This window comes from Uranotaenia lowii, chromosome 3 (assembly GCF_029784155.1).
Source record: "Uranotaenia lowii strain MFRU-FL chromosome 3, ASM2978415v1, whole genome shotgun sequence".
Lineage (NCBI taxonomy): Eukaryota > Metazoa > Arthropoda > Insecta > Diptera > Culicidae > Uranotaenia > Uranotaenia lowii.
Window position 1 is genome coordinate 281894624 of NC_073693.1, and position 27541 is coordinate 281922164.

The window sequence follows — 27541 nt, forward strand, 5'->3', positions numbered from 1 at the left end:
CCGCTGTCGACTTTGGTACTGCCTCGAACTTCGGATACAACTCCGATTTCACCTTACAAGAACTTAACATTGCCCTTTGTAAGGTTAAAGGACGTTCCACCGGTCAAGACGAAATTGGTTATCCTCTACTGAAACACCTCCCACTTGTCGGCAAAATTTGTTCCTGAACATACTCAACAATATCTGGAACGTCGGCGAAATCCCAACGCAATGGAAATCATACCAATTCCCAAACCGCATCAAGACCTACACCTCATAAACAGCTACCGTCCTATCACCCTTTTGGACTGTGCTGGGAAGATTCTCGAACGCCTGGAACGCCGCCTTGTCTCCTTCTTCTAGTCCAACAACCTTCTCGATACAAGGCAGTTTGGCTTTCGCCCTGGATGCTCCACCGACGACCACCTCACCACATTTGAAAGTCTCATCACTGACGCCATCAAAAACGGCCAACACATGGAGTGCCAATGTCTGGACCTCTATAAAGCCTTTGACCGGGTTTCCCGGCATCAAATTATGCTCAGACTAAAAAAATGGGGTGTTCTGGGCCGAATGAGTCATTTCATCCGCAGCTTCCTGACTGAACGCAAAGCTAGAGTCTACATCGATGGTAAGCTATCATCCTCTCACACTATAGCAAATGGTGTCCCTTTAAGCTTCTGTCTTGGCCCCAACGTTGTTTCTCATCGGAATGCAATCGCTCTTTGATGTAGTTCCAGAAGACATCAATTTTCTGGCATACGCCGACGACATTACCCTGATATCCGTGTCTTCCTACTCCGTACTATCCAGAAAACAACTACAAATAGCCGTTGATAAGGTAGACAACTGGGCACCTTCCATGGGTTTCACCTTTGCTCCTGAAAAGTCAAAACTAATGCATCTTATTAGCAGGAAGAAAAAGCTGAACAGACTACCCCCACTTATCATGGGCAACAAACTTATCCCCATTGCCCACGCATCCCGCATCCTTGGAGTCCTGATGAATGACAAACTCAAATTCATCAACCATGCAAACCAAGTTTGGAAATCAGCCCTGTCGTTTCTATTATGGCAGAAAGTGGACAGATCCCTTTTGACTACATCATCGCAAAGAACCTTTCCATCAAAACGATCCGTTGGCTGTCCTACAACCGAAACCCCGAAGTACCTATGGTCCAGCGTAACGAAAACTACCTGCAAAAGTATCAAGCACCTATCCCTGAAATATCATCCCGTCCTTAATCTAGACTTAGCAAATTCAATGCTCCTGTCCCAAAAGTCGATCTTAGCTTGCTCTCCGCGGTACGAGCCGGAAGGAGCTCTACCGTTGCTCTGGCCAACTACACCCAGCTCGTTATTCGAAAATACCAAAGCATACACTAGTTCTTCACTGATGGTTCCAACTTGGAACTTCCAAGTCCACTGATGGCCAGGTTGGATGTGGTATATTCAGCACTACCGACTGTGTGGCCATTGCTTTACCACCTAAATGCTCCGTCTTCAGCTCTGAAGCTTTCGCCATCCTAAAAGCAGCCCAGGACCCCCAATATGCCCATCCCTCCCTCAGATGCCTCCCACTGGCTTAAAAACCACCTGCTCCTCTCTTGGGCAAACACCTGGAACAACATCATCGAAAACAAGCTGAGGGAGGTCAAAAACTACACCTATGCATGGAACGACCGGAATTCCTTCTATGAGCGGAGAGCCCTAACCCGAATACGCATAGGACACACAAGATTAACCCATGGCTATCTTATGGGTAAAGAGGACCCTCCTATCTGCCCTGCTTGCAGCGTAACCATCACCATCAAACACATCCTCACGCAATGTCCTATACACCAGCAAGCCCGCCTGAATTGCGACCTAGCCGACAACCTTCGACAGATCCTGTCAAATGACCCTGAAGATAAGGAAAAGGTCCTCTCATTCCTCCGGAGCAGCAGCATCTTCGAAGAAATATAAACATCATTCTACCTATCTTTCCCTACACAAAACCCATTTCCATTCCCTTTCCCCAAAAAAAAAATAGCTTAGCTTAACTTAGCTTGGTTGACTAATCATATCCACCTTAAATTATTGAACTCGAAATGCTTCATTTACAGGTTTTTCTTTAAATTGATTCTAGAGGAACTTCGTATTTTTTACATTTGTTTTCAAACTATTCATTTCGAATTCATTGATCGCTGGCGTGGCTAAGCAGAACAAGTTCCACATCACATCAATGGTTGCTACTCCGTGATTAATCGAGGCCATCAATTTTGCACAAAGTCCGAAAGAATGATGCTTGGGATTAGCAGTCATTCTCATTGTACAAAACTGATGCTCTCCCTTTTTTATATTATTAATAACGGCGCCGGCCACTTCCTAGTAGGGAATGGAGAAAAAAAAGGATTGTTAGTTAGATACTCTTTAAGTTCAACTAGCAACCTCTCGCTACTGCACTCCAAAAAAAAATTTAAATAGTCAGAACCAGATATAAGCTAGTATCACAAACTATGGAAACCGTCTATACGTCTGCGAATCCATATTCAAGTATCCAAGGAAGGGGTTGTGTAAGTTGGTGAAAGGTAGAGATCAGGATCCATTTTGGAAAATGGTGCGATCATAGGTTTCCTACACCTCCTAGATATTTTCTAAGGAAACTCCTATTTCTCTGAGGCATTTTATAAATGTCCAATTAAAATAGATCGAGTAAAATATTGAAGGCAATTCAATACCATCCAAATTTATTCCTTGATAAACTAGCTCTTCTTCCTAAACATAATCCTTGTTGAACAAAAGAGTTTGCGAAAAATTTAATGGTTGAAGACGGAAAGTAACTTAAAATGACACAAATTTTTCCAAATTGTATTTCTATGAATATTGCCTTTCTGAAAACTCTTTGATTCTATGCTTTTCTTTGCCTCACATTTTAGAAGTCGTTCTCATCAATAGTAAATCAATAGTAATTTAAGTTTATTAAAAAACATATTTAATATGGAATAATAAAAACATGATGAAGGAAACCAATGTATCCTTGAAATAAATATATTTTTGAAAGGTTATCTTATTAATTTATTTGTATTTCATTTAGTTATTTTTCTGCAACGGAAATTTCCGAAAACATCTCTAATTTTCTCTCACCACAAATCAGTGAAAACTTTTATTTTCTTCTCTTGCACTCCCACGGTTCCTAGTCAATCGTCTACATAAGTTAAGACAAGATGAGACTATTATTTTAAAAATTATATATTTTCTTAAAATGTTAAAGTAACCCTTTTGAACTAATTTTTCAAGGAAAAAAACATTAAATAAAAGAATTACTGATTTCATGATTAAATGATGATTTTGATTTTCAATAGTATTTCAAGTGGCTTAACAGTACATAAGAACGATCAAAAATCGCTGAAAAAAGCTGTGCCTATTTTCCAAATCTTGAAATTTTCAATTTTTGATGACAGACAAAAACGCGTCCTTTCCACTCAGCCACAGCCTACCAAGTCAAAAAAAAATACAAAAAAAAAATTGTACAAAAGTAAAAGTTACACTAGCCACAGTAGGAGATGGGATGAATTATCTAATAGGATGAAAATCCCTGATAAAAAAAGTTGAGCTCATTCGTAAAACTATTCACTTTCAGTGATTTCAGCCCGATGACCTTCCCTGGGTCTGGCTGGACGACCTTTCATGAGCTTCGATCAGATGATTTCTTGTGGATCCAGCTTGACGATCCTCTTCTGGATTCCCTCGACAATCAGTCTGAGACGAAATTCTAATGAATTCCCGGCTCAAACACTTTTCCCTGGTTTGGCGGGTCTGATTTGGTGACATTTCAGTGGCTTCGTCTCAACGCTCTGCCGGTGAGTTTAAACTGGCAACCTTGCAGTGGATTCAGTCGGCTCAACGACATTCTAATGCATTCCCGGGTAAACGATTTTGGTTTCTGGAATTGCTTCCAAGGTGGTTTCAACATAACCACGTTCCCGTATGTTTGATCCAACGAACTTCCAATGGCAAAAATGTGCCTGGATCCTGCCTGATGAGCTTCCAATTCGAAAGCAACGAAAGTTTAGGGCGCGATGGAACCCTTATCTGGAGAGGAAGCTGTGTCGGGCTTGAGTTATTCCGAAAGTATAACCTAATAGGTAGGATGTCTCGGGTCACAGCTTTCCCTTGATGCAGTGTCATAGGGTCAAACCAAGGAAGAAAACAGTTCTAAGACGAAGGTTTTTTTATGGGATGAACTTCCTCACTGCCACCGCCCCCATGGTTCCTGATTCGACGACATCCTATTTGATTTTCGGCTTTGTGATCATCCGGTTCAGTCAAGGATCATCTCTAGATGCAAAACTTGGTGACTTCCCAATGGTTCCATTTCCAATTTTTTTACGTGCATCCGCCCTAACAACATTCAAAGCTTCCTAGTGAGTCCGGTTCGACGACCTTCCAATGGTTTCAACCCGACATCCTTTCTGCTGTTAAACAGCCTTCCAATCTTCTGCCGGCGTTCGTTGATTTTGAAATAGCATTCGACAGACTGAACAACAAAAACATCTAGGCTGTTCTTATACGACGTCTCAAAGAAGCTAGCCCATCTTATCGAAGCACAGGACGAGGCATTCTCGCGCAAGGTCTTGAACGATGGTGTCTCGTTCGATCCAATCCCTGTAACTGCTGAAGTGAGACAAGGATGTATCTTATCTCCGCTACTCTTCCTCATCGTAATGGATGAAATCTTGAATGGAACGATTGTCTACAGACCAAACCGAGGATTGCCGTGAAATCCTTCGACAATGGAGCAGCTAAACGACCCCGACCTGGCTAACAATATTGTTCTGCTAGCTCAAAGACATCCGGATAGGCAGTGTAAACTCTAAATTCACCGAAAGCTACAAGGCTGCAGGTTTCGAAGCCAATGTCAGAGAAAATTTTCGAATGTCGTGGTAACGAGCCAACAAGTTGAGAAAGTGTTAAAAGGCGCTAGAAATCGAGATTCGGGAACGTAAGTGATGATGGATTGGGCACACGTTGCGAAGATATGAGAACGAGATATGCAGAGAGGTGCTTGACAGGAATCCAGATGGGCATCGAAGAAGAGGCAGGCCCAGAAGCTCGTGGCGGCGTAGTCTAGCCGCTGAAATACACACAGCTAACGAAAATTTTGACTGGAAAAAAATGAAGACGCTGGCCCCGGATCGCCAGCAGTGGAGATATTTTATTACGGGCCTTTGGTGCACCCTGACGCTGATAGCGGCAGTTGATGAGCGTAACCAACTGCTTGTGCCTGATTCAACGGTAGCAACCAGAACCTGATGTACTCGGGCTACTTGGAAGTTCTGGGCGAGCTGGGATTCAGTAACGTCCATAAAAATTCGTAAGTTTTGACGAAACCTACAGAAACAGTGTTTTGCCAAATGGAGGCTAGCAATACCGGATGTCCCAGCGTCTTAAAGCGCAGAAGGACTTCAAATAAATTTCATGTCAAACAACAGTTGTTGTGAGATCGGTGTTGTTCATCAAAAGCAAAACGTGAGCCTATGCGTTGCATACTATAGAAGAACATAGTCTATCTTGTCAAAAAATGTTGACAAAATCAGGATTTTCCATTCATTAAATTTTATTTGAAAGTATTTGTGGGCAACATTTCCGTTATCATATGCAAACTCATTTACTCATCCATTGAAAGCTCTCTCGAACATAATCAACAAATAGCTTTATTCGGCTTCGATGAATTTGATCACTTGTTCCTATTCCTGGAAGCCAGTTTGCTGATAATTACGCCGCCACCACGTTTTGAAATCTCTTTGAAATCATTCACCCAAATTCCCCTTGTGCCTCGTTGAATAAGCAGCGCGTGGGAGGAGTTTGGTCCGTAATCCATCAAATGCATCATAGAAGAGGATGGAATTTCTCCTCTGAAAAGGATAGAGACTCCATCAATTTATCTTCTGTTCGACTCTAGTAGATTGATGATGGTTTGGGAGCGCATTCTGACTAGAAAGCTCCAAACCGGCCGACCAACAGTTTAGTGGCTGAATGGCTTTTAAATGCTACGTGGGTGTTCGGGGGTTCTAATTTTAGCAAACCCCAAAACGTGTTGCTTGCTGGGGCTGGGGCAGATAATCGTGATGTAAAACAGGTGGAAAAGCATAAGGTGCACGTTGTCGATAAATCAAACTCCAAGCGATTTTTCTGCTCGATTAGCTTACACATTTTGAGACGATAATCAAATAATGTTGAAGTGTTTGCTTGTTATAGCTTTTATACGTTAAGATCACTTAGATTGTCAATTTGTAGTCAATCAAGAGCCGATAAAATGGATGGAATTCAGATTCGGAATTCATGAATACGATAAATTAGTAGTGTGTGGACAGCGAATTATCCTCGGTCAGACGACCGGAGACGACGCCTGTTCGTACGAACTCATAATCAGGGTTTCCTGATTTTTTCAGAATTTGCCTGATATTTGGAAGCCCAACTTGATAAGCCTTTGGTTTTCCGTGGTTTTTGAAAAAAAAGCCTAATATTCCCAATTTTTTTTTGGAAAATGGGTAGTACGGAGTACGAATCTGCATTAAAGACATTGGTGGAAGTCAAAATGTAGATTGACAACAAAAATGGTCCTAACTTCGACCGAAATTTCCGTTAAACCATGTATCCTAATTTTTATTTCTCATATCCCTGAATTAAAAAAAAAAGTTGGCAACTCTGCTCGTAACGTTCAGCCTGCATAGCGAGTCACGGGCACGAGCAGCCGAGTGGGACGTGTTTGACGGTCGGCGAGCGAAGGTAAGCGGTGTGTTTAGTAGACCCGGTGGGGCTAACCTGCATAATGGCGATCCTGCGAGGTTCCAATTCTTTTCTTGGATCTTGTTAGACGTCGTTCGAATAATTTTACTCAAGTGTAAAAAACAAGATGGCTGCTTAGTAGCAGGCTTGCAATTTCTCTAACGAGAATCACCGACGTGCTCGGTTTTCGATTCTCGGTAGAGATTCTCTGAAACGCCCGCAGAGATTTTTATCTGAACCTCTGTAGAGAATCTTTTTTTTTTTTTTTGTGATGGTCCCTTAGGCCCATTTGGGTCCTTCCTCCACCCCATACGCTTCGCGGCCCCGAATCCTAAAACACCGCCTAATGCCACAAGCAAACAGATTCGTGGGAAGTCATCATGCTGGCTTTTTGCAGGGACGGTTTACGACGGACCAGATCTCTAAATTACGGCAAATCCTCAAAAATGCCGTGAACCCTACGTGAGTCCCTACGCATCATCTATTCATCGACTTCAAAGCTGCATCGACCGTGAAAAATCATGGGCGAGAACGGCTTTCCCGGGAAGCTGACCAGGCTGATCAAGGCGACGATGGGTGGAACGCAGTGTGCGGATTCCGGTTGAATTGTCGAGTTCACTCGAATCACGCAGGAGGCTTCGACAAAGCGATGGTCTATTCTGAATAATGTTCAACGTAGCGCTAGAAGGTGTTATTCGACAAGCGATGGACGAAATGCGGGACACAATTCTCAACAGATCCAGTCCGATGACATTGATATATTCGGCAGATCATCGGCGGTGGTGTAGAAGATCTACCGCAAACTAAAACGTGGAGCAGGAAGGATTGAGTTAATGATTAATACGTCCAAGAGCTAAGCTCACTGATGACCGCACCGCAGACAATGACACCAACCGTGAGATCCGGCAGCGAACGAATTGATTATGAGAACCTGTCAATTCAATCGTTTAATTCTTTGTTTACCGGCTTAAGAGGGAATTGATATATTTCCTTCACGCTCCTTCATTTTTACTCATAATTACGACCGAGGATCAAAACATAGTTCGATTCTATGAACTTAACGTTAAGTACCCTTTTTCCTCCTTGCGATGGTTCAAAATGGAGTTCGAACTGCGAACTCAAAATTGATCCTTTTTTTTTTCCTTCGGCAAGGGATCAAAGCTGAGTTCGACCTTATGAACTAAAATTTGAACTCTTTTTGTTGGACTGAAAACACTTAGCGAGTTCACTTCGCACAGGAACTGCGACCAACAAACACGACGCAAAATTTTGTCGTTTCGGAACAATAACCGGAAGACTATGAAGGAACTTAATGGAATGTCCACCGTGTCAGCGTAAATTCTGTCTGTTATTGTCATCATATGGTGAGCGGCTTGGAATGTCCGGAAACTTTCGGATGTTATTTACTTCCCGTGGGAAGTAACATCCGGAAGTTTTTTTTGGGCCAGGAGTGTCAAAACTTTCCACCGCTCTGTAATTGCAAAGCAATGTACCGGAACAGCAACATCCAGGTACAAAAAAATTTAACCATCCTTCAATTCTCTGAAAATAAACAACCCTCGAATAAAAAGGATAAATTTGTGTTCGGCTGCCGAACTTAGTGCGAGTTGATGCAGAAAATACAAGCAAAATTCAGTTTTTATTCTTGCTCAAAGATTAACTAGTTGCAAAGCATCGAAATTTACAAATTTCGCATAATCAGACTTAAAAAGTTGTTTATGATAAATAAATGTTTCGAATATGATCTGCACCTTAATCATTAAGTTCACTTTAGGAATGTATGATTAATTAATTAGAGTAGAGACGGAATTTCCATTAGAATTAAAATCAAGTAGTTATTGAGGTTAAAAAATGACCTTACATTTTTAAAGAAAATATTCGTATTTAACACCGAAGAAACTATTGTATGGCCATAGACTGAGTCGATTTGGGGTCATTTTAGAATTCTTCGAACGCTGGGGTCTTAAAAGCTTCGTTTTGGTCCAAAACTCATCCATGATTTTTTCAGAATTTTTAAGTAACGTTTACATGAGTAAATTTTAACTTTTAGGTTTGTATGGGAAAATTGAATAATCATTATCAATGCAAAAAGACATAGGGCTAGGTGGGGTAATTATGAACAAAATTTCTTCATTTGGCACACTTACAGCCACCATATGTTTATTTCTTAACATAAATTCTGAAAAGCTGCCAACAATGAATGTTTCCGTGCTCTTCATCATTCTGTAGAGCAACTTTTTTTTTTGGTCGCAACTCATGTCCTTGAGACGTCTGTTCATAATTACCCCGTCTGTTCATATTTACCCCCCTCTCTTGGGGGTAATTATGAACACAGATTACGAACTTGGTATAAAATTTTTGAAAAGTAACAGTATTTATACGTTACATTTACCCATAGTAAGCAATATATGGTGATTTTTTACTTAAAAAATTATGTTCATAATTACCCCTAACGCTGTTCATATTTACCCCAAGACTTGTCCAATATGATTTATATGGTGTCAGAAAATCTCAATCCAACACCAAATAATGAAAATAATTAGCAGTAATAAGAAAATTGGTTGTTTTATAAAAAATCAATTCAATTCATGTTTAAAACTTGTAAAATAAACAAATGAAATCAAAATTTAGAGGTAAAGCAGAACAAAAATAGCTATTTAGTGTTCTTTTTTTATTGATTTATTTGACCACAGAGATTTAAGGTTCATATTAATGTTAAATTTCATGCGGTAATGAATAAAAGCTCGAGCAGCAAACTTTTTGTTAAAAAATGGTGAATTTTATTTTAAGTAGAATTAAAAATTTCTTCAAGTCTAGTTCATAACCTTGTTATTTATCAATACCAAAAAAACTGGTTTTTGAAGGATCTTAAACCTGTATTCGGTATTAGAAAACTATTCCTGGGATACAGGTTTTTGGTTTCGGTATTACCGGTAAAACTATCCTTACGCAACACTCACCTTACACCCATAGAAGAGGTAACAGAAATCCAATGCCTTTTTAGCAAATCTCTGTGCCGATAATGCTCTGAAATGTGCACTGTGCCGAAGACGGTATGTTTGAAAAACCGTAACTGGCATAAGGACTCGGCTCCCAACCAAAATGATGCATGACCACTACATTCAAGCGAAACAAGAAAAACATTTTATGGGATTTCGTTCCTATTGGATAATCCATCCCAGAAACAAGAAAATAAAAATATTAACCACAGCGCCGTGGGGAGATTCGAACTCAAATCACCATTCTAAGGCTGATGTCATGCTGAGGCTGATGTCATGCTGAAGCAACTAGCAACGCAACGCAACGCAACGTTCCAATAAGATTGCGTTGCAACGGGGGCTTTCGGGAGCCATCAAAAACTCATCAAATCACGACCCGGATTGCAAGAATGCCAAAATTTGAACCGACAAAATTCCTTGTTTTTTTTGCCGGAACTAAGAATTCATGAAAATTTTCTCGCCGATTAAGATATTTTTTAGTTTATTATCACAAGTTCGGACAGATCTTCGTACTATTGTGCTTAAAACCCGGAATCACTGCTTCAAATCGAGAAAAAACAATATTCCTGTTGGATTTCCTACTAGTCGCGCTACAAAACACATTGGCATCAGATTGGTCGCGCTATACAAAGCGACCAGTATGACAGGTCTGCGCGATTTCCATGGAGATCAAATGAGAGCTGGTTAGTCGTGTGAACGTTGCGTTGTAGGTCGCGTTGCTAGTTGCTTCAGCATGACATCAGCCTAATCGTCTTGCCAGTCCGACATCTTAACCAGTATACTATTTGAGCTTCATGCAGGACGAGGGCTGTTTGTCATAGGGTTTCTGCTTTCGATCAATCACAAAAAACGCACGACGGAGGCTTCCCGGCGTTTGGCCTTCTTTCAGGCTGATGTCATGCTGAAGCAACTAGCAACGCGACCTACAACGCAACGTTCACACGACTAACCATAAACCAGCTCTCATTTGATCTCCATGGAAATCGCGCAGACCTGTCATACTGGTCGCTTTGTATAGCGCGACCAATCTGATGCCAATGTGTTTTGTAGCGCGACTAGTAGGAAATCCAATAGGAATATTGTTTTTTCTCGATTTGAAGCAGTGGTTCCGGGTTTTAAGCACAATAGTACGAAGATCTGTCCGAACTTGTGATAATAAACTAAAAAATATCTTAATCGGCGAGAAAATTTTCATGAATTCTTAGTTCCGGCAAAAAAAACAAGGAATTTTGTCGGTTCAAATGTTGGCATTCTTGCAATCCGGGTCGTGATTTGATGAGTTTTTGATGGCTCCCGAAAGAAAGGAAACGATTCAAAGCATTATCAGATGTAGAGAAGTGATGATTTGCAGGGAATTTCAAAGTCACAGGTCGCGCCAGCATGACATACCAATGCGTTGCAACGCAATCTTATTGGAACGTTGCGTTGCGTTGCGTTGCTAGTTGCTTCAGCATGACATCAGCCTCAAGGTACTCCTTTGTTTTGTGATGGAAACGGGAAAGGGAACGGGAGTGAAGCAAACGGGAAACCCATTGAATGAGAACTGTGTTCGCTTACTGCCTGCTATTACATACACACGCTACATATACACTAACACAGCTGCTAAAGCCGGGCAGCTTGGCCGGTTGTTGTTTGCCGGTGAATTGAAGGAATGGTTTTGTTGTTGCTTTTGCTACATACACACGCACAGCTTTGCCGGTGGATTGGATTGAAGCAATGTTTTTTTTTTCGTTGCTTTTACTGCATACACACGCACAGCTTGGCCGTGGTTTGCCGGTGCCGGTGGACTGAATTAGAAGGATATTTTTGTTGTTACTTTTGCTACATTCACACGCACAGTGCTCGGTTCGCTGGCTGCCTGGTGTTGGCCGGTATTTATTTCCATCCTTCTTTGTCTTGTGATGCGATAGGGAGGGACGTGCAAACGTTTTTATTTTGTTTCTTTCAGACATACGCAATTCGGTTAACTTGGGAGATTAATGCCAGTGGGAGCAAATCGAATCAGCACCGGTCGCGTTATCTTCTTGTACCAATGACGCTATGTAATTGACTACACGCCATTGGCACAGAGGCTGAATTTTGGGTGTATCTAAGAAAACATTTGATTGCTTTTTTTCTATCAACAAAAAATAAGTTCTTATTACTATTTTTTTTAAACAAAATTAGGACTTGTTTAAATGTGGTTACGCATTGAGCTTTTTTTTTTAAATTTCTGTTTTATTCACTTTTTTCACTTTTGAAATTTTATTTTTGGTTTTGACAAAATTGCGTTCATTGGCATAGCTTTTTTTATAAATCCGAATCTCATTTTTAGAAAAAAAAAATCAATTTCTCAAAAATTCAAAACTCAACACTTAACACATTGCGGACCTCACTTAAATATGCAATTTATTGAATTTGGTCCAGAGGATTCTGTGAGCGCTGATGTGGTCTAGCGGATAGGCTGACGCGAGTCTGGATTTGGTATGCCAGGCGTACTGGGTTCGATTCCCAGTAGCGGCAAGAAAACTTTTGAATTCGAATCCCATAAGTGGCCGACTGGTAAGATATGTTTTCTCTTACAACTGACTATATAAGAATGTTCAATCAGTTGCCAGCTGGCCAGGTATAAATACGGATGCCGGAATACCTGTAAATAAACTAACCCTCGTTCTTCCAAAATATACCAACACCAACACAATACATTCATCAGATTTGTCGAAACTAATTATCTAAGAAGGCATGTGAGCATATACTTAGACAGAAACTGCGGTGAATCCGTGCACCCATCGTGGATAACTAACATACATACATACATTCTGTGATACAGAATGCCGAGTGTTGATGTTTCCCGGCTAGGATTTCTTCACGGTCCTAAATTTACTAAGATCTTACAGAAGGGGGGAGGGGGTTAGTTTTGTTAGAAATTTCTCACAAGGGGAGGAGGGGGAAAGGTGTCTAGAAATGCTTGGGTAATTATTGAATGGCCCCCTAAGTTGATGAATAAGACGTTAGACCATCAAAAAGCCAAAGAAATGTCAGGAAATGAATAAGAATATGTGTTCATAATTACCCCATAGGACGAAAACTATGGGGTAAAGATGAACACTCATCTGTTAATCAATGGGAATATTTTTTTTCAAAATTTCTTCAAAATCCAGACAAAGCATCAAAAACTGAATGTAAAACAAGTGATAACAACATTCCAGCTGGATTTCCTATAATTAGATATTCAAAACATTGAACATTGTCGAAAACGATTTCCGTTTCACGGAGTAATGGTTTTTTAAACATCTGGAATGATATCATAAGGATTTGAAAACAGATCAAAAACAGCTTATAGCTATCAATTGGATGTTAAAATATCACTTTTGGAACTTTTTGTGATTATTCATCCCTCACAGCAGCGCGTATGGCACTTGTTCGGAATTACCCCGTGTTCATAATTACCCCACTTGACCCTACACTTGTTAAACAGCTAATAACTTTCTTGTCTAATAAGATACGAAGTTAAGTCTTCGACAAAGTTGTTCAGCGGAAAATTTCCTTTAGAGAATTAATAGATTGGCACAAAAACCAGGCAGGCAGGCTCAGTTCCACAGAAGAACAAAAATGATGTTGATTTTTCAGCAAAAAATATTTATTCAATTTTCCCATACAAACCTAAAAGTTAAAATTTACTCATGTAAACGTTATTTAAAAATTCTGCAAGAAATTATGGATGAGTTTTGCACCAAAACCAAGTTTTTTAAATTCCAAGGTTTAAGAAATTAAAAAATGACCCCAAATCGACTCAGTCTAGTTTGACAATTTAAAAATAACTAACCAAAAGTCGTTACCCACCTGGTCTTAACCTTGTGCTGTTTATCGGGCAGAAGCTGCAGCTTGACGTACGGATCGGTGGCTCCCTGTTTGACGTTCTCGTTTCCGTTGCAGAGGGGACCGGCCGGAAGTGCGGTCAAATCGGTGGTCGTCGAATTGTGGTTCTTTCCCGGTAGACCCCGGCAACGAACGACCGAAACAACCAGAGCGCTCCTATCGGCCAGATAGCGAAGCTTGAAGACAATGGAGCCCAGCTTTCCGTACTCGGAGAGGTTGTCGTTACCATCCAGGGTGTCCGGATCGCCGCCAGGGGATTTCGGCTCCAGGCTCACCTTCTTTGGGGTAAGTTCGTTTTCTTCGCTGTATTTGGTGGTGGTGCAGGTTGGGATCGGAGTGGCCGAATTCCTCGGGATGCAGCTCTGTTCGGTTGGCGATTGTGCTGGCAAATGGCCTCCCGGGGGTGGTTTCATTCCAGTTGGCGATGGAGATTTTTTCAGATACTGTGGCGGTTGGCCGGAAGGAGAACGGACCGCTCGAGGGGGTCTCGGGGGCTGGAACGGGAGCGAGGTCGATTCGTGGCCGGCCTTCTTCTTCTGCCGCCGGATCCGCCGGGCACAGAAGCAAGCCGTCACGGTCAAAATGGCTGCCGCTGTCAGGCCCAGAACGGCTGGCACCACTGAAATTAAGACAACATAATCTACATACATAAATACGAACGGATGGTTTGCGAATGTCCCGCGAGGGGAGATGCTATCTTTGCATACACAAAGGCGATGAATTCCATTTTTTTTTCATGAGCTGCAAAGTGTCACATAAGAAGAAGAATTACCTAGGTACCTACGGAGGTGCAACCGTGCTTTTATTGGCGCTCGTCATGACAGAGTGAGAACGGTCTCCACCATACAATAAGACGCCCCCACTTACTCGTGGCTGTCGTAAACGAACAATGTTAGCCAGCAATGCTAGTGGAGGATGATAAAACTGAAGACAATAAACGTTTTTTCTCTTAGCGCTGTTATCCTTTAGTGGGGGAGGAACACTTAGGATTACATCGAGACTTTGGGTAGGTTTATGGTTTAGCAGCAAATTTTGGGTGTTAAGATAGCGCCCCAGATTAATCAGAACAAAATGCTTTGGAGTAAGATTAATAGGATCTATCGACATTTGTGGGATGAAATAACGCAGCTTTTAAATTTACACGAGTACAATAGGGACTATTTTTTGTCTTTTTTTCGGTGTACTCACTTTTGTACGTCATAATAACCAATTCAATGTTATACGCAGATATTTTTGTATGAGATCCATGAGTAGCGAATCTAATACTTGAAAAGGTTTTTAGTTCAAACTTATCAGCTCATTGTAGGAAAATAAAATAAAATATAACCAATTACTCCCTCTTGGCTGTTTGCCACCTTGATAATTATCTGATGAGATCCACTGGGTAATTATGAAAAAAATAACTCAGTTTCTAACTCAAACACTTCAAGCAAGTATTTGATTGATCCAAAAATTCTGAAAAGTAACAAAAAAGAATGCTCGGAAACCCATTCTTCTTCATGATAGTTTTTATTCTGTTTTGCTCATTTTCAGCAAATAATTTCTAAATCTTGCTTCGTCTTCGAACACCGAATGCACAAATTTTCAAAATCCTGTTAATAATAATCTTATATGATCATATCCACGCCAGTAGGGAAGATAAAAGCCTAATGGCTATCTTAAGGCGGACGCTAATTTAACCATAGAAAACAGCTATAATGTGTGAGTTACTTCATTGCTAAAAAAGTGTAAAAGTGAAAAAGTAGATAAATTTTTTTACCAAAAGCTGAAAATCAGTCTCTGTAGGGGCATAATGAGAACCCCCCATCCCCTCCCCCCCTGGGGCAGTATAAGCACCATTAATCGGGGCACGATGAGCATTTTCTGCCGTAGAATCTAGCAGCAAATGCACTCGATGAATTTATCTGAATTATAGAGTGTGGTGAACCAATCCTTTTCTTTTTATTTTCACGACACATTACTTTTTTTCACTCATAAAACCTTAACCGCTTTCAAGCAAGTTTCTTCGCTGAAAGTAGCCAACAGAATGACCTTTTCGTCGTTCATAACGGTTCGATTCCATTCAACGCATTCACACGCACACACGTTCACCCTCATCTGATTCACGAATACACTTTATTGACGACTGGTGTTCATTCAAAGTGTCGCCGTTTAACAGCCTTTAGCGTCCCACTGCTAAATGGTGTGCAGTGTTATCAGGACAATTTATTGGTTCTATTTTATACCGAAATATTTATTTATTTTGTTAATTTGATTTGATTAAAATGAATGAGAAAGGTTCAATCATTTTAATTAATACATTTTATTTATTTCTTTAGCTATATCTACCACATAGAGCTTCAACTTGACTTGTTTCATCTGACGATTGGTTATGTGTCGGAGAGGTAAACAGAAGACTCGAGTTCGATTCCTAATCGAGGTTAATTTTTTTTTTCATTTATCATTCATGATCTATTCATTTTGCTCTAAACGGTGAGTCGTAGATCCATCAAACAAAGCAATAACAGAATAATGCACGTCTGTTTGTAGTATAAAAACAATTCACACATACTCATAGATTATTTTTTGTTTCGATTATAGACGTTTTAATATCTTTACGTCATTCGCGACTTAAAGGGTGTCCATAATGAAATTTCCACACTATGAAATTGCTCCAACTTTTTAGCCGTTGGGTAGAATTTAATGAAAATTTGGGTGGATTTAGTTTAAAGTGCACTGTTTACATCCTGTAAGTTTTAAAGTCCTGTGAAAAAAATTCGCGGAAAGCCTTCGTTCGGGATGTGGCCAAGAAACTGCACCTAAGCCGAAGTTTTGTCCAGAAGGCCAAAAGTAAGGCTTGGCTTCGAACGGTCAAGGTATAAAAAGCCCCTAATCGGGACGAGAAGCTGAACAAGTCTGCCAAAACCCGTGCCTGGAAGTTTTACCTCAACATGCTGACGAAAGTTGAATGCTGCATCATGGACGATGAAACATATGTGAAGGCCGACTTCAAACAGATCCCCGGCAACCAGTTTATCACGGCCAAGAATAAGTTCAGCGTTTCGGAGCATGTCCGCACTCAGAAGATGTCCAAATTTGCGAATAAATTCCTGGTTTGGCAAGCCATCTACCTGTGCGGGAAGCAGAGTGAACCTTTCGTGACCCAGGACATGAACGGACAGGTGTACATGAAAGAGTACCTCCAAAAGCAGCTGCTTCTTCTCCTGAAGGCCCACAACGTCCCAACATTCTTCTGGCCGGATTTGACCTCATGACACTACTCCAAGGACGTGCTGGAGTGGTATGCGGACAATAACGTCAATAGAGTGTTCCGCGGCGTGAAAACTCTCCTCCTTACGAGTTCGACTGCAGATAAGGTATTGTCTTATCCCCGCAGCTTTCATCGTAGCGAGCGCGTTCTACTCGGATACTCCGCGGCGGTGGAGATATCCTACACAGCGTTCACGACGCACCTAGCAGCTCGGCATATGCAGAAAGTATAGGTGATTATTATTATTATTTATTATAAATCAACGGATCACATATTGATCCAAATGAAAAACTAAAATTGAAGACAATGTACAAACTAGCGGTAATCTACGTTTAACTTAAAACTGTAAGAATTTTTCTTCGGAATACATCACGCGAAACGTCAAAGTCGAAGTACTCTGAGTAGCGGTTAAATGTTTTTCCAACACCGATTAGAGCTATGTTGGCCCCATAACTGTTCAGCCGGAGAGGGACAAAAAGCTGAAGATCACGATTCCTCAAAACTCTTGGTCGTACGTTGAGTCGAAGTTCCTCTGACAATGTGGGGCAGTCTATTCTCGATGAGATCAAATAAACAACGACCGAGGCTCGTGTGGCGGTCCGGCGGGCTTGCAGCGTGTCGATGTCGATTAAACGACAGCGGCTTTCGTAGCTGGGAAGTCGGAACGAGTCGTGCCAGTATCGCAAAAAACGCCGTCGGATGGCCTCAATACGCTATGAGCCGTTTTGATAATATGAGCACAGAGAACAGACATACAAGCTAGCCCACGAAACTTGTGTAAAATTTCCAACGATAGTTTTGAACAATTTTTCTGTTTCTTTTGGCTGGGCCTTTTCTAAAACTGGCCACCTGAAAATTTGATTTGTAACTTTTGAACGGCACAATAGATTGCACTATTTCAAGTCAATTTCTAACGTATTTTTTGAATGTAAGCATTTGAAACTTTACACACTTTTTGGAAGATTTTTTGTTCGAGCTTGTACGTCTGTTCTCTGTGATATGGGCACCAAACAGCCGAGGCATATTCAGGGGTCGATCGAACCAAGCTACAATAAAGACTCTTCAAGCAATAGACATCTTTGAAGTCTTTCGTCATGCGGAAAAGAAGACCCAGACATCTGGAGGCTTTGTCGACGATGTAGTTAGTATGAATCTTGAAATTCAACCGTTCGTCAAGAATCACGCCCACTTGTTCGACTTGAGCGATAGCCTCGTTTCCAAGATTATAAATGGCTGATATCGGGAGCTGCTTGCGGGAAAACGAAATTACTGCGCATTTACTACTACTATTCAAGGGAAGGCAATTGACATCACACCAAGTGGCTAAGAGGTTGAACTGGCTCTGTAGGAAATTTAAATCCTCGGGACCGTTGATGCGGCGATACAGTTTCACGTCATCAGCATACGCTATAGTTTTGGACCATTAAGGAGCAACAGCACGTCGTTTAAGTATATCTGGAATATTATTGGTCCTAGATGACTTCCTTGAGGCACTCCGGATTTGGCAGAGAATTGACTGGAAAATAATTCACCTATCCGAACAATAAGTTTTCGTCCAACCAGGTAGCTGCGGAACCATTCCAGTAAAGACCCGCAGATACCAATACGATCGAGTTTGGCGATGGCTATGTCATGGTTCACCATGTCGAAAGGTCAGTGACAGGTCAGTGTAGATGACGTCGGTTTGAGATCCCATAGCAAAACTTTCTAGCACAGTAGACGTGAATATCAACAGGTTTGTAGTCGTAGAGCGCTGAGGCATAAATCCATGTTGTTGTTGTTGTCCATGTTGTTCACTTGAAAAATAAGGCTTGCAATACGAAAAAATGGGAAGGTTAGGATGCACTCTACTCAGATTCTCCCTTGTGAAGGAGTCACCAAACACCGGTCGCGGACTTTTGCTGGTTCCAACTCTTCTGCAGGACAGTCATGATCCGGGTTGAACCCATCGTTGACCATGCGCCAAGTATTGTATGTTGTCGACTGTCGTGTCGAGTCCACAGGCGGCAAGCATCTGAACACAACGTGCTCTGGTGTCTCAACTGTGTCACAGCAGGTTGGGTAGAATGGCGAAGCCACATGTCCAAGCCGATGACGGTACTGCATGAAGCATCTGTGACCAGTTGAGAACTGCGTCATGCAGAAATCCACCTCTCCGTGTTTCCGATCCATCTAAATTCGAAGTTAGCGATCAAGCGATGGCTCCACCGGCCACGTTTCGAGCTGTCCAGTTGGACATCGAGGCCTCTATGGCATGTTTTCGCACTTCGGGCACGTGCCCATGCTCGTAGCAGAAGATATCTTCCTCTAGCAAGACCGAGATGGACATGATCTCCGCCACAACATCAGCTGTTACCGAGGACACTGTTCGGTATCAGCTGATAACCCGCAGGTTCATCAGCCGCTACACACAGCAAAGCTTTTGCAGATTACACTGGTTGCTCAAGGCCTTCCAGGCTGCCGCTCCGTACAGCAGAATGGACGAGGTCACGCTGGTCAGGACTCTCATTCTGCTAAAGCAGATTGCTGAGTTGTTCAACATAGTTCGCGACATGGCAACGGCAGCCCTACCGAGCTTTTGCAGGCGTAATCGACGTGGTTCGTGAAGCTCAGCCGATCGTCGATCATCACCCCAGATATGAACGCTTGGAATCGATTGCACACGGTCCAGCTGCAATCGTCTCTGGTTGTGCTGATATCAGGTTTGTGATCAGCACCATTTCGGTCTTGTGGTGAGTCAAACGCTTGGAGCACATCCGATTTTCTACTGGCTTGATCGCTCGTCTGCTCCTTCGATGACTGATCGCATGGCATCGACCGTGCTGCGACCTTTCCGAAAAAAACTGTTTATCGGAAAGGCCGTTCTCGCCCTTGGTGTAGAGCTGTATCCTTCTCTGGACCACCTTCTCCAGCAACTTGCCAGCCGTGTCCAAGAGACATATCAGGCGATTTGCTGATGGGGGTCACCTAGTGGCTTTCCCGGTTTTGGCAGCAGCGCCAATCGCTGCCACTTCCTCAGATCTGGGAAGACCCTCTCGCCTCTCATCCACATAATGTTGCAGTGATGAACGGAACATTTCAGGGTGTTTCATGATCGCGGCCTTCACTGCCACGTTCGGGATGCCATCCGGACCCGGAGTTTTATTCAACAGGAAGAATTTAGCAATGTTCCGTAGTCCCTCAAGCAAAATCTGCTCCTTCTCGCTCGTATCCCAGCCATATAGGACCCTCGCCCAGATGATTTCCTCGTGCTGTGGGAACAGATCGTTGGTGATTTCGTGCAGTTTGTTCGAGCACGTTTCCTGGTAATGACAATCCTGTAAGCGTCGCCCCAGGTTGTCGTTGGCGTCCTCGCAGAAACACCTCGAGCGCCTGACCTGTGCAAGGGGCATACCTCAACAACTCGTTAACAGTTGACAAGATCATGTTACTCGCCAAATGGAATGCGCATAAATTTGCAAATCGTTTCGAAAAGAAATCAGGTGAACACTTCATTTGATAAATATATATAATATTTTAGTTTTTTTTTCGATAAAATTCTCTAGAAGCTTTATTTTTTAAATTGTGTATAATTCTTGGCTCAGAATAGTAAGCACTTAGGTAGGACACAAGAACTTTGTTGGATGCAGACCATTATTCGGATGGGAAATAAAAATCACTTCTGATCTTGTCGACAAATGAAAACTGAAGAGGAATTTAATAGTGCCATCTTTAAGCATTACAACTTTTCGCGCCCTAAATTTCATTTAATAATGAACAGTACGAAAACTGGCAACATTATGGTTTAATATAAAACGGAGAAACGCATTGTATACTTCTAGGCGTTTTTCATTTTAGAGTGACCAATATGGATGAGATTCATCAAACTTATAACAGTCATCATTGAAAGTATGCTTATTTTCTGACACTTTTGAAAACGTATGCTTGATTTGTTTTTGCTACATTAGCCGGTAACCGTTATCGTAGAAGAAAAACGCAAGCGGGAGAAAACCCGCAACAAACGACCGCCGCCCGTAGGACTCGGACATAAATTCTCGCCAAATTGCCACATTTTTCTGGTCCGCTGGCTAGAGAAAAAGGCAGTGATAAAGGTACGTGTTTGAGATTTCTGACAAATAACGCCAAAAATAATCTACCGAAGCAGAAGATGCTGGCCGGCTGGGTGGTGGGATAAATAATATTTCTATCTTAGCCGAGGAAGAAACCGGGAAACATTGAAATGCCTCTGCAGAGATCCGCAACGTAGGAACATTAAAACTTTGGCAAGCTTTTGCTGAAATTGTGAAAAGAATAACTTCTGGTGGAATGTAATTTGGAAACTGAAACTGAAGTTTTTCAGTTAAATTTTTTACATGAATTTGAACCTCATTCAAAATGTTGCTCTCAAAAAGCTGGTCAATCTTTTGAAAAGTCTTCTTTTCGAATGGCTACGTTTCCTCGAAACGTCCCTTGATGCCTTGTTAATTAAAAGGTATCTAGTCAGCACTTTTTCATCCATGGATTCGTGGATTTTAGTAGATGTTCGCTCTTTTGATCCAATTAAGAAATGGGTAAAAATAAACACGGAATGGTGTATTCGAGCAGCTTTGCTTTGAAAGTACGATGTGAAAACTACAAGCTGGATCCCGAATCATGTCAACGTTAGAATGATTCATTTGAAGTCGTTTGGTTGGTCAAAATAAAGATCGAACAAAAAAGTTCTAACTTAATGGCTCAGAAATAATCTGCGTCACAAACTAGCCATCAAAATAAACATTCTGAGGTAAGTGCATAACGTAACAATGCAGTGTAACAATGTAACGATATATTTCCTAAAATGTTTAACGTTTAGCATTCAATGACCATAATTTTTTCCAAATGTTTTGCCCATTTTCCGTCACATCTAAGTACTACAGATTGAATCAGTTTGGGCTTTTCATTTACCTTTCACCCACAGCTTTTCTTAGACTCGACGGTTGGCATCTTCCAAAAAAAGTAGGAAAAAATTACCGGCAGCCGACATTATTTCATCGGACTAAGGCTACATTCAGCAAGGGCAGCAGCTTCTGGTCCGTTTGACGTCATCCGGTGGAACGATCGCCATTTTTGTGGTGTTTTATTGGACCTCTTCGTAATGTTTTCCTTTTTTCGGTTGAGCTTCGAGAAAGTCGAGCGAGGGGGGACTTTAACGGGCGAAGAAAAAAGGGAAAGCACAAAAATAATAATAACAACAAACATCCCAACAAACAAACGAGCGAAGCTTTTATCAACCGGGCCAAGAAAGAAAGAAAATTCGTTCGAGTGTAATCGAGAGCCCACATGGAATTATTTTTGCTGTTGCCTTTTCGTTCGAGTATCTGCACTAAGTATTTTGTTCTTTAGCTGATTTTCCAAGGGTAAGCTGGGTTCGTTACGGATCGTTCCTTCCGTTCGTTTCGCAGAAGATTACCTAATTGAAATTAATACCACCTCTTCTCTCCGTTGCATTGGAGACGACTGTTGCTTGCTCGATGTTTATCTTATCAATCGATTTCTGATGGATTCTGTTGCTAACAACGAGCCGAAACCTGTCGGATTTGAGCTCAATGAGATGAATATAATGATATAATCAGTTACAGAGCTTTTGATGACGGCTTTTTTTAGATTTGCCTATTTCAACTTTTAACATACAAATTATGCTGACGAATAGAACAGTGTTTCCAAAAATCATGACACATGTGCAAGACGATTTTAGACTATTTTATCTGAAAATCTGGCAAAATCCGAGCATTTGATTTCAAAATTGCCGACCAAAAATCCGGACAAATTGGTCAAAAAACCAGGAATTAGGGTGAGCGCTCCTGCTTTGGACCTAGAGCCTACTTTAGTCCTAAAATGCCGAAAATTGTAGATAATTCATTTTGCTAGCCAAGGATAAATAAACTGCTATGTACACAATGAACTCTTATTCTTCCTGAATCCAGCCATACCGCTTTTTGCCACAACGTTTTTAAAAATGTGCCTTCTATTCAGTGGTCAATTAAACAGCTCAATTAGTGGGACGCGTTTTGAGAAATAAGAGTGAATAAGGAAAAAAAAATCCAAAGTCCAAAGTAGGGCAACTAACTTAAAAAAATTCGAGAAAATAATCTTAAAAAAAAAAATTCATCAAAACTCCTCAGCAGATTTTAAATCGAATTTTTGGTCTCCGAAAAATCTTTCACGATGGTTTTTATAAAACTTGCTATGAAAATTTCGTTTTAGACGCATAATTAAAAAATTATCACAATTGAGCGCTGATGTGGTCTAGCGGATAGGCTGGCGCGAGTCTGGTAACCCAGGCGTACTGGGTTCGATTCCCGGGATCGGCAAAAAAACTTTTGGGTTCGAATCCCATGAGTTGCCGACAGGTAAGATGTGTTTCATTGTATAAATAATCATATATTTCAGAGGGAACGCATCTGGGGATAACCTGAAGAGACTATTGCAAACGGAGTGAATTGCCAACCATTGTAGGTCTCTGAAGGTTAGATGCCTTCCCTCGACAAAACATCGGCCGTGGAAGCCTGAGAAGCAATTCGAAGGCCAAGCCACACAGGCATAGGATGGACCTTGCTACCGATGGGGGAACCATACTTACATACATACATACATAATTTAAAAAAATCATCACAATTTTTTTTTTGCTCGATTTGCCATATAAGGTAGGGTTGCCAAACGTCCCGCAAAAGCGGGACATGTCCCGCTTTTATATGAAATGTCTCGCCGCACAGTGGTTCAAAATCAAAAAAGTTGTAAAAAATTGATAAAAAGCTTTTTTGTTCAAAATTATGGACGGAAAGTTGAAAAAAATAATAAATTGTTTTTTTTTTTTCAAAGTTTGCCATTTTTTCTATAATGGCCTAAACGGGGTTCGAGCATTATACTGGAAAATTGAATATTTTTCAATTTTTTATGTCATGTTTATGTTAAAATTAAGTAAAGGCTCCAAAATTACTCTAGGTTAGTTGTATTAATACTAAAACTGATGTTTTATGGTGAAGTTGCATATATATCGAAACAAACAAGGTTTGGTTTACTCTGTATAAATACTATAAAATTTTCATTTTTGAACCAAACAGCGTTCCACTCAAAGACATCGTATTCAAAAAATAGCAAATACTAGCAGCTGATTTTCAGATATGTTTTTGATGAGGCTTTTACCTTTCCAACGGTATGCAATTTACCACGGCGATCGAAAGCGCAAGCTATATTTTTACTTCTGAAAAATAAATTGAGTAAATCAAAAAAAAAATTATCATCATCATCATCATCATGGTTCTAAATCAAGCGAAACTTTATAAGTTCATGATATTCAGAACGTTTTTCATCTCCTTATTGTGAAATAGATCAGATTATATCACTACGGTATAGACATTTATAAATTATTAAAGATTTCTTTGCTTTTTTATTTGTTTTGGGTTTAGAATAAAAAATCCTAATTTTAATTCTTATTTTTAAGTTGTCGTTCATGTTTGTTTCATGGAAGGTGTATAAAAGGTCCCAATAAATGTCTAATTACATCATAATGTTCCGTGAATATTGGAGATTCGATTCCAACATAAAAAATTTGGTTGTCGCTGACTTGAAAAATGGACTTTTTTCCAGCTGTTTGGAGATTTGAACCACTGTGCGCCGTCCCGCTTTTTTCTTGGAAAACTTATACGAAATTCATGGAAAAAATCAAACTTTAGCCTAAATTTCAATTTATAGGTTCAACACAGAAAACCTTTCAAATACGTCTTTTTCTTAAAAAAGCAACATTTTTTGAAGTTTCTTAAAGACAAACTGAATAACTTTAAAATTACAATAACATTCCGATTTAGTAAAGCGTCCTTGGAGTACGTTCAACCAATGCAATGTAAAAAACTTTGATATGGACAAAATATTGTTTAAGTTGGATACAAATGATTATAGATCTTAATTTTTCAACGGAATCTTAGTTGAATTGCTTTTCAATCTTACATCACCTTTTTCGACTCAATCGTCCTAAGTATACAATAATGGAAATTTTCTTAAGTTTTTCAAATTTTTAAAACAAATTTGAAATATATTTGTTATTAGTCGAAAGTTTTTTTTTTACGATATCAAATTCACCGTTTACATGCAGGACTTGAAACATTTTCTCTTAAAAAATGTGTTAATTTGCGAGAACCGTGAAAAATTACCTTCATTATGGCAAAAACCTTGTCATGTAAGAAAAATTGAGCAAAATCAATCCGAGTACAAAATAACCTTAGTGTACTTTCTATAGATATTCCTATTGATCACTTTGGCAGATTGTACACGTATAAGTTTGGCTACACAATTTAGCTTTTTTTAAAGCTTCCGAAATATCCCGCTTTTTTGTCTGTGACCCGCTTTTTTCTGAAATTATCTGGTAAGCCTAATATAAGGTGAATAAATCCGGGCTTTTTCAGTGAAATTCTCGGGCTACCAGGCCGGACCGGACTTTTTCCAAATTTTGTATTTAATATCCGGGCAAACCCGGATAAAACAGGGCATTAGGGCAAGCTTATTGTAGACCTATAAGTCTCTATAGAGAACAGATGATTGGGTTAGTCAGTCATTTTACAAGGAGTTAGATAACTCTAGAGAAATGTGTAACTGTGAGACGTTATTCGGACGCCTGTGAGCCGCCTCGCTTTCCTACTTTTCCGTTTTTCGGTAAGCCCAACTTTAAAAATCGGGACTCAGCTATACATTTGTAAGGAAAGACAGACAGAAGAAGTAAAATTTCCGGTTTTATAACAATCATTATTTGCAGTGATGGTAAATTTCGCCCGTCACGCTTGACCCGACTAGTTTTGTTTCATCAAACGACTGGCACTGTTCTCAATTGAAGGAGCCTCAATACTCGCATGACGGATAAAGCACGACAACAATCAACATTTCTACATCATCGACTGGCGAAGCTCCTACACATGGTCAAAATTTCTCCTGACAGTGACTGGCAAATCTCTTCACACTTCGATCGGCTGCTGACGGCAGGTACAACTAATTGAACGACTTGCTGGCAGAGAGCAACAATAGCAATAAAAAACTGAAAACGAGCTTGCTGGCAGGAGCAACAATAATAATAAATGCTTTTCTTGTTCCTCTTCGGTCGTCTTCGGCTTGCTGGCAGGAGCAACAATAATAATAAATGCGTTTCTTTTTCGTCATCGGTCGGTTGAATGCGATTGCTTGACTAGGTTAATATTTTAGCTTCAAATGACTGGGGAATGAATGACTGGCGAACGAAGTGACTGGTCGTTAAGGAACAGTCAAATGAGTTTGACGGACCAAGAGGCTCAACAGTCACAGTCATTTGACTAAAGACGTTGAATTATGCCAACCCTGATTATTTGTTTCCGATGTTATTAAATTCCTTTGGTGAGGACAAATAAAACCTCAATTAGGCTAAAGGCGCCCGCACAATAGCCCGTCGGATGTCATTTTGGGGATACCATTTTCCGTTTGAGCCACCACAATGGCGCGTCGCATCAGTGACAGCATTGTACTAAAACGCTAAAGTTGTTCTAAACAGCAGCGTTCTCCAGCGTCGACGTTTTTGTTTTGAAATAAATCAAAATTCCAGTTCGTCGGCAGGGTTTGAATATTGCTTTTTAAAGCTTTTTTGTTAAAATTCGACACAAATATACACCTAGGTTTTTTTTTACACGGTTTTTTTTACGCGGTTTTTTTTTACACGGCTTTTTTTACACGGTTTTCGGGAATTAACACGGTTTTTTTACACGGTTTTCGCGAATTAACACGGTTTTTGAGAGAAAAAAGTCCTTTTCAAAGGAAAACACTTAGAATCATTTTGAAGTTGGGAAAATCTTATCTCTTAGACTAAGAACATGATACATGAGACCTAAAACCTGGGACCTGAGACCTGAGACCTGAGACCTGAGACCTGAGACCTGAGACCTGAGACCTGAGACCTGAGACCTGAGACACGAGACATGAGACATGAGACATGAGACATGAGACATGAGACATGAGACATGAGACATGAGACATGAGACATGAGACATGAGACATGAGACATGAGACATGAGACCTGAGACATGAAACATTAGAAATTAGACATGAGACCTGAGACCTGGAACCTGAGACAAGGGATATTAGACTTGAGACCTCAGCGTGAGACATGAGACCTGAGACCTGAGACCTGAGGCATGAGACAAGAGCCATGAAACATGGGACCTGAGACCTGAGACATGAGACTTTGGACCTGAGACCGGAGACAAGCTACTAGAATTAGTACCGCAAGAAACAAGTTTAGCTCCGATTTCAACATGCGACCCCTCTAATGAAAGGGTTTGACTTGTAGGTGATGAAAAATAGTGTCGCGACTTCGCTAGTACAACCTACTAGTGTTAGTACCGCGAGAAATTAGTAAAGCTCCGATTTCAACTTTCGACCGGTCAAATGAAAGGGTTTGACTTGTAGGTGACGAAAAAAAGTGTCGTGACTTCGCTAGTACAAGCTACTAGTGCTAGTACCGCGAGAAATTAGTTAAGCTCCGCTTTCAACTTTCGACCGGTCAAATGAAAGGGTTTGACTTGTAGGTGACGAAAAATAGTGTCGTGACTTAGCTAGTACAAGCTACTAGGATTAGTACCGCGAGAAATTAGTTATGCTCCGATTTCAACTTGCGACCCCTCTAGTGAAAGGGTTTGTCTTGTAGATGACGAAA

General features: G+C 40.8%; 1 protein-coding gene across 2 annotated transcripts in view; it reads right to left on the minus strand.

Annotated features, from left to right (window-relative positions):
- The window catches only part of LOC129754494 (synaptotagmin-4-like), an 88639-nt gene that overhangs the window by 4882 nt on the left and 56216 nt on the right, over positions 1-27541 (minus strand). Inside the window, exon 2 of one of the 2 annotated variants that reach the window (XM_055750603.1) lies at positions 13572-14226. In XM_055750603.1, the coding sequence (XP_055606578.1) occupies positions 13572-14226 (655 nt within the window). Of the gene's footprint in view, positions 1-13571; positions 14248-27541 lie in introns of both variants that reach the window. The other variant, XM_055750602.1, reaches the window with a different exon arrangement.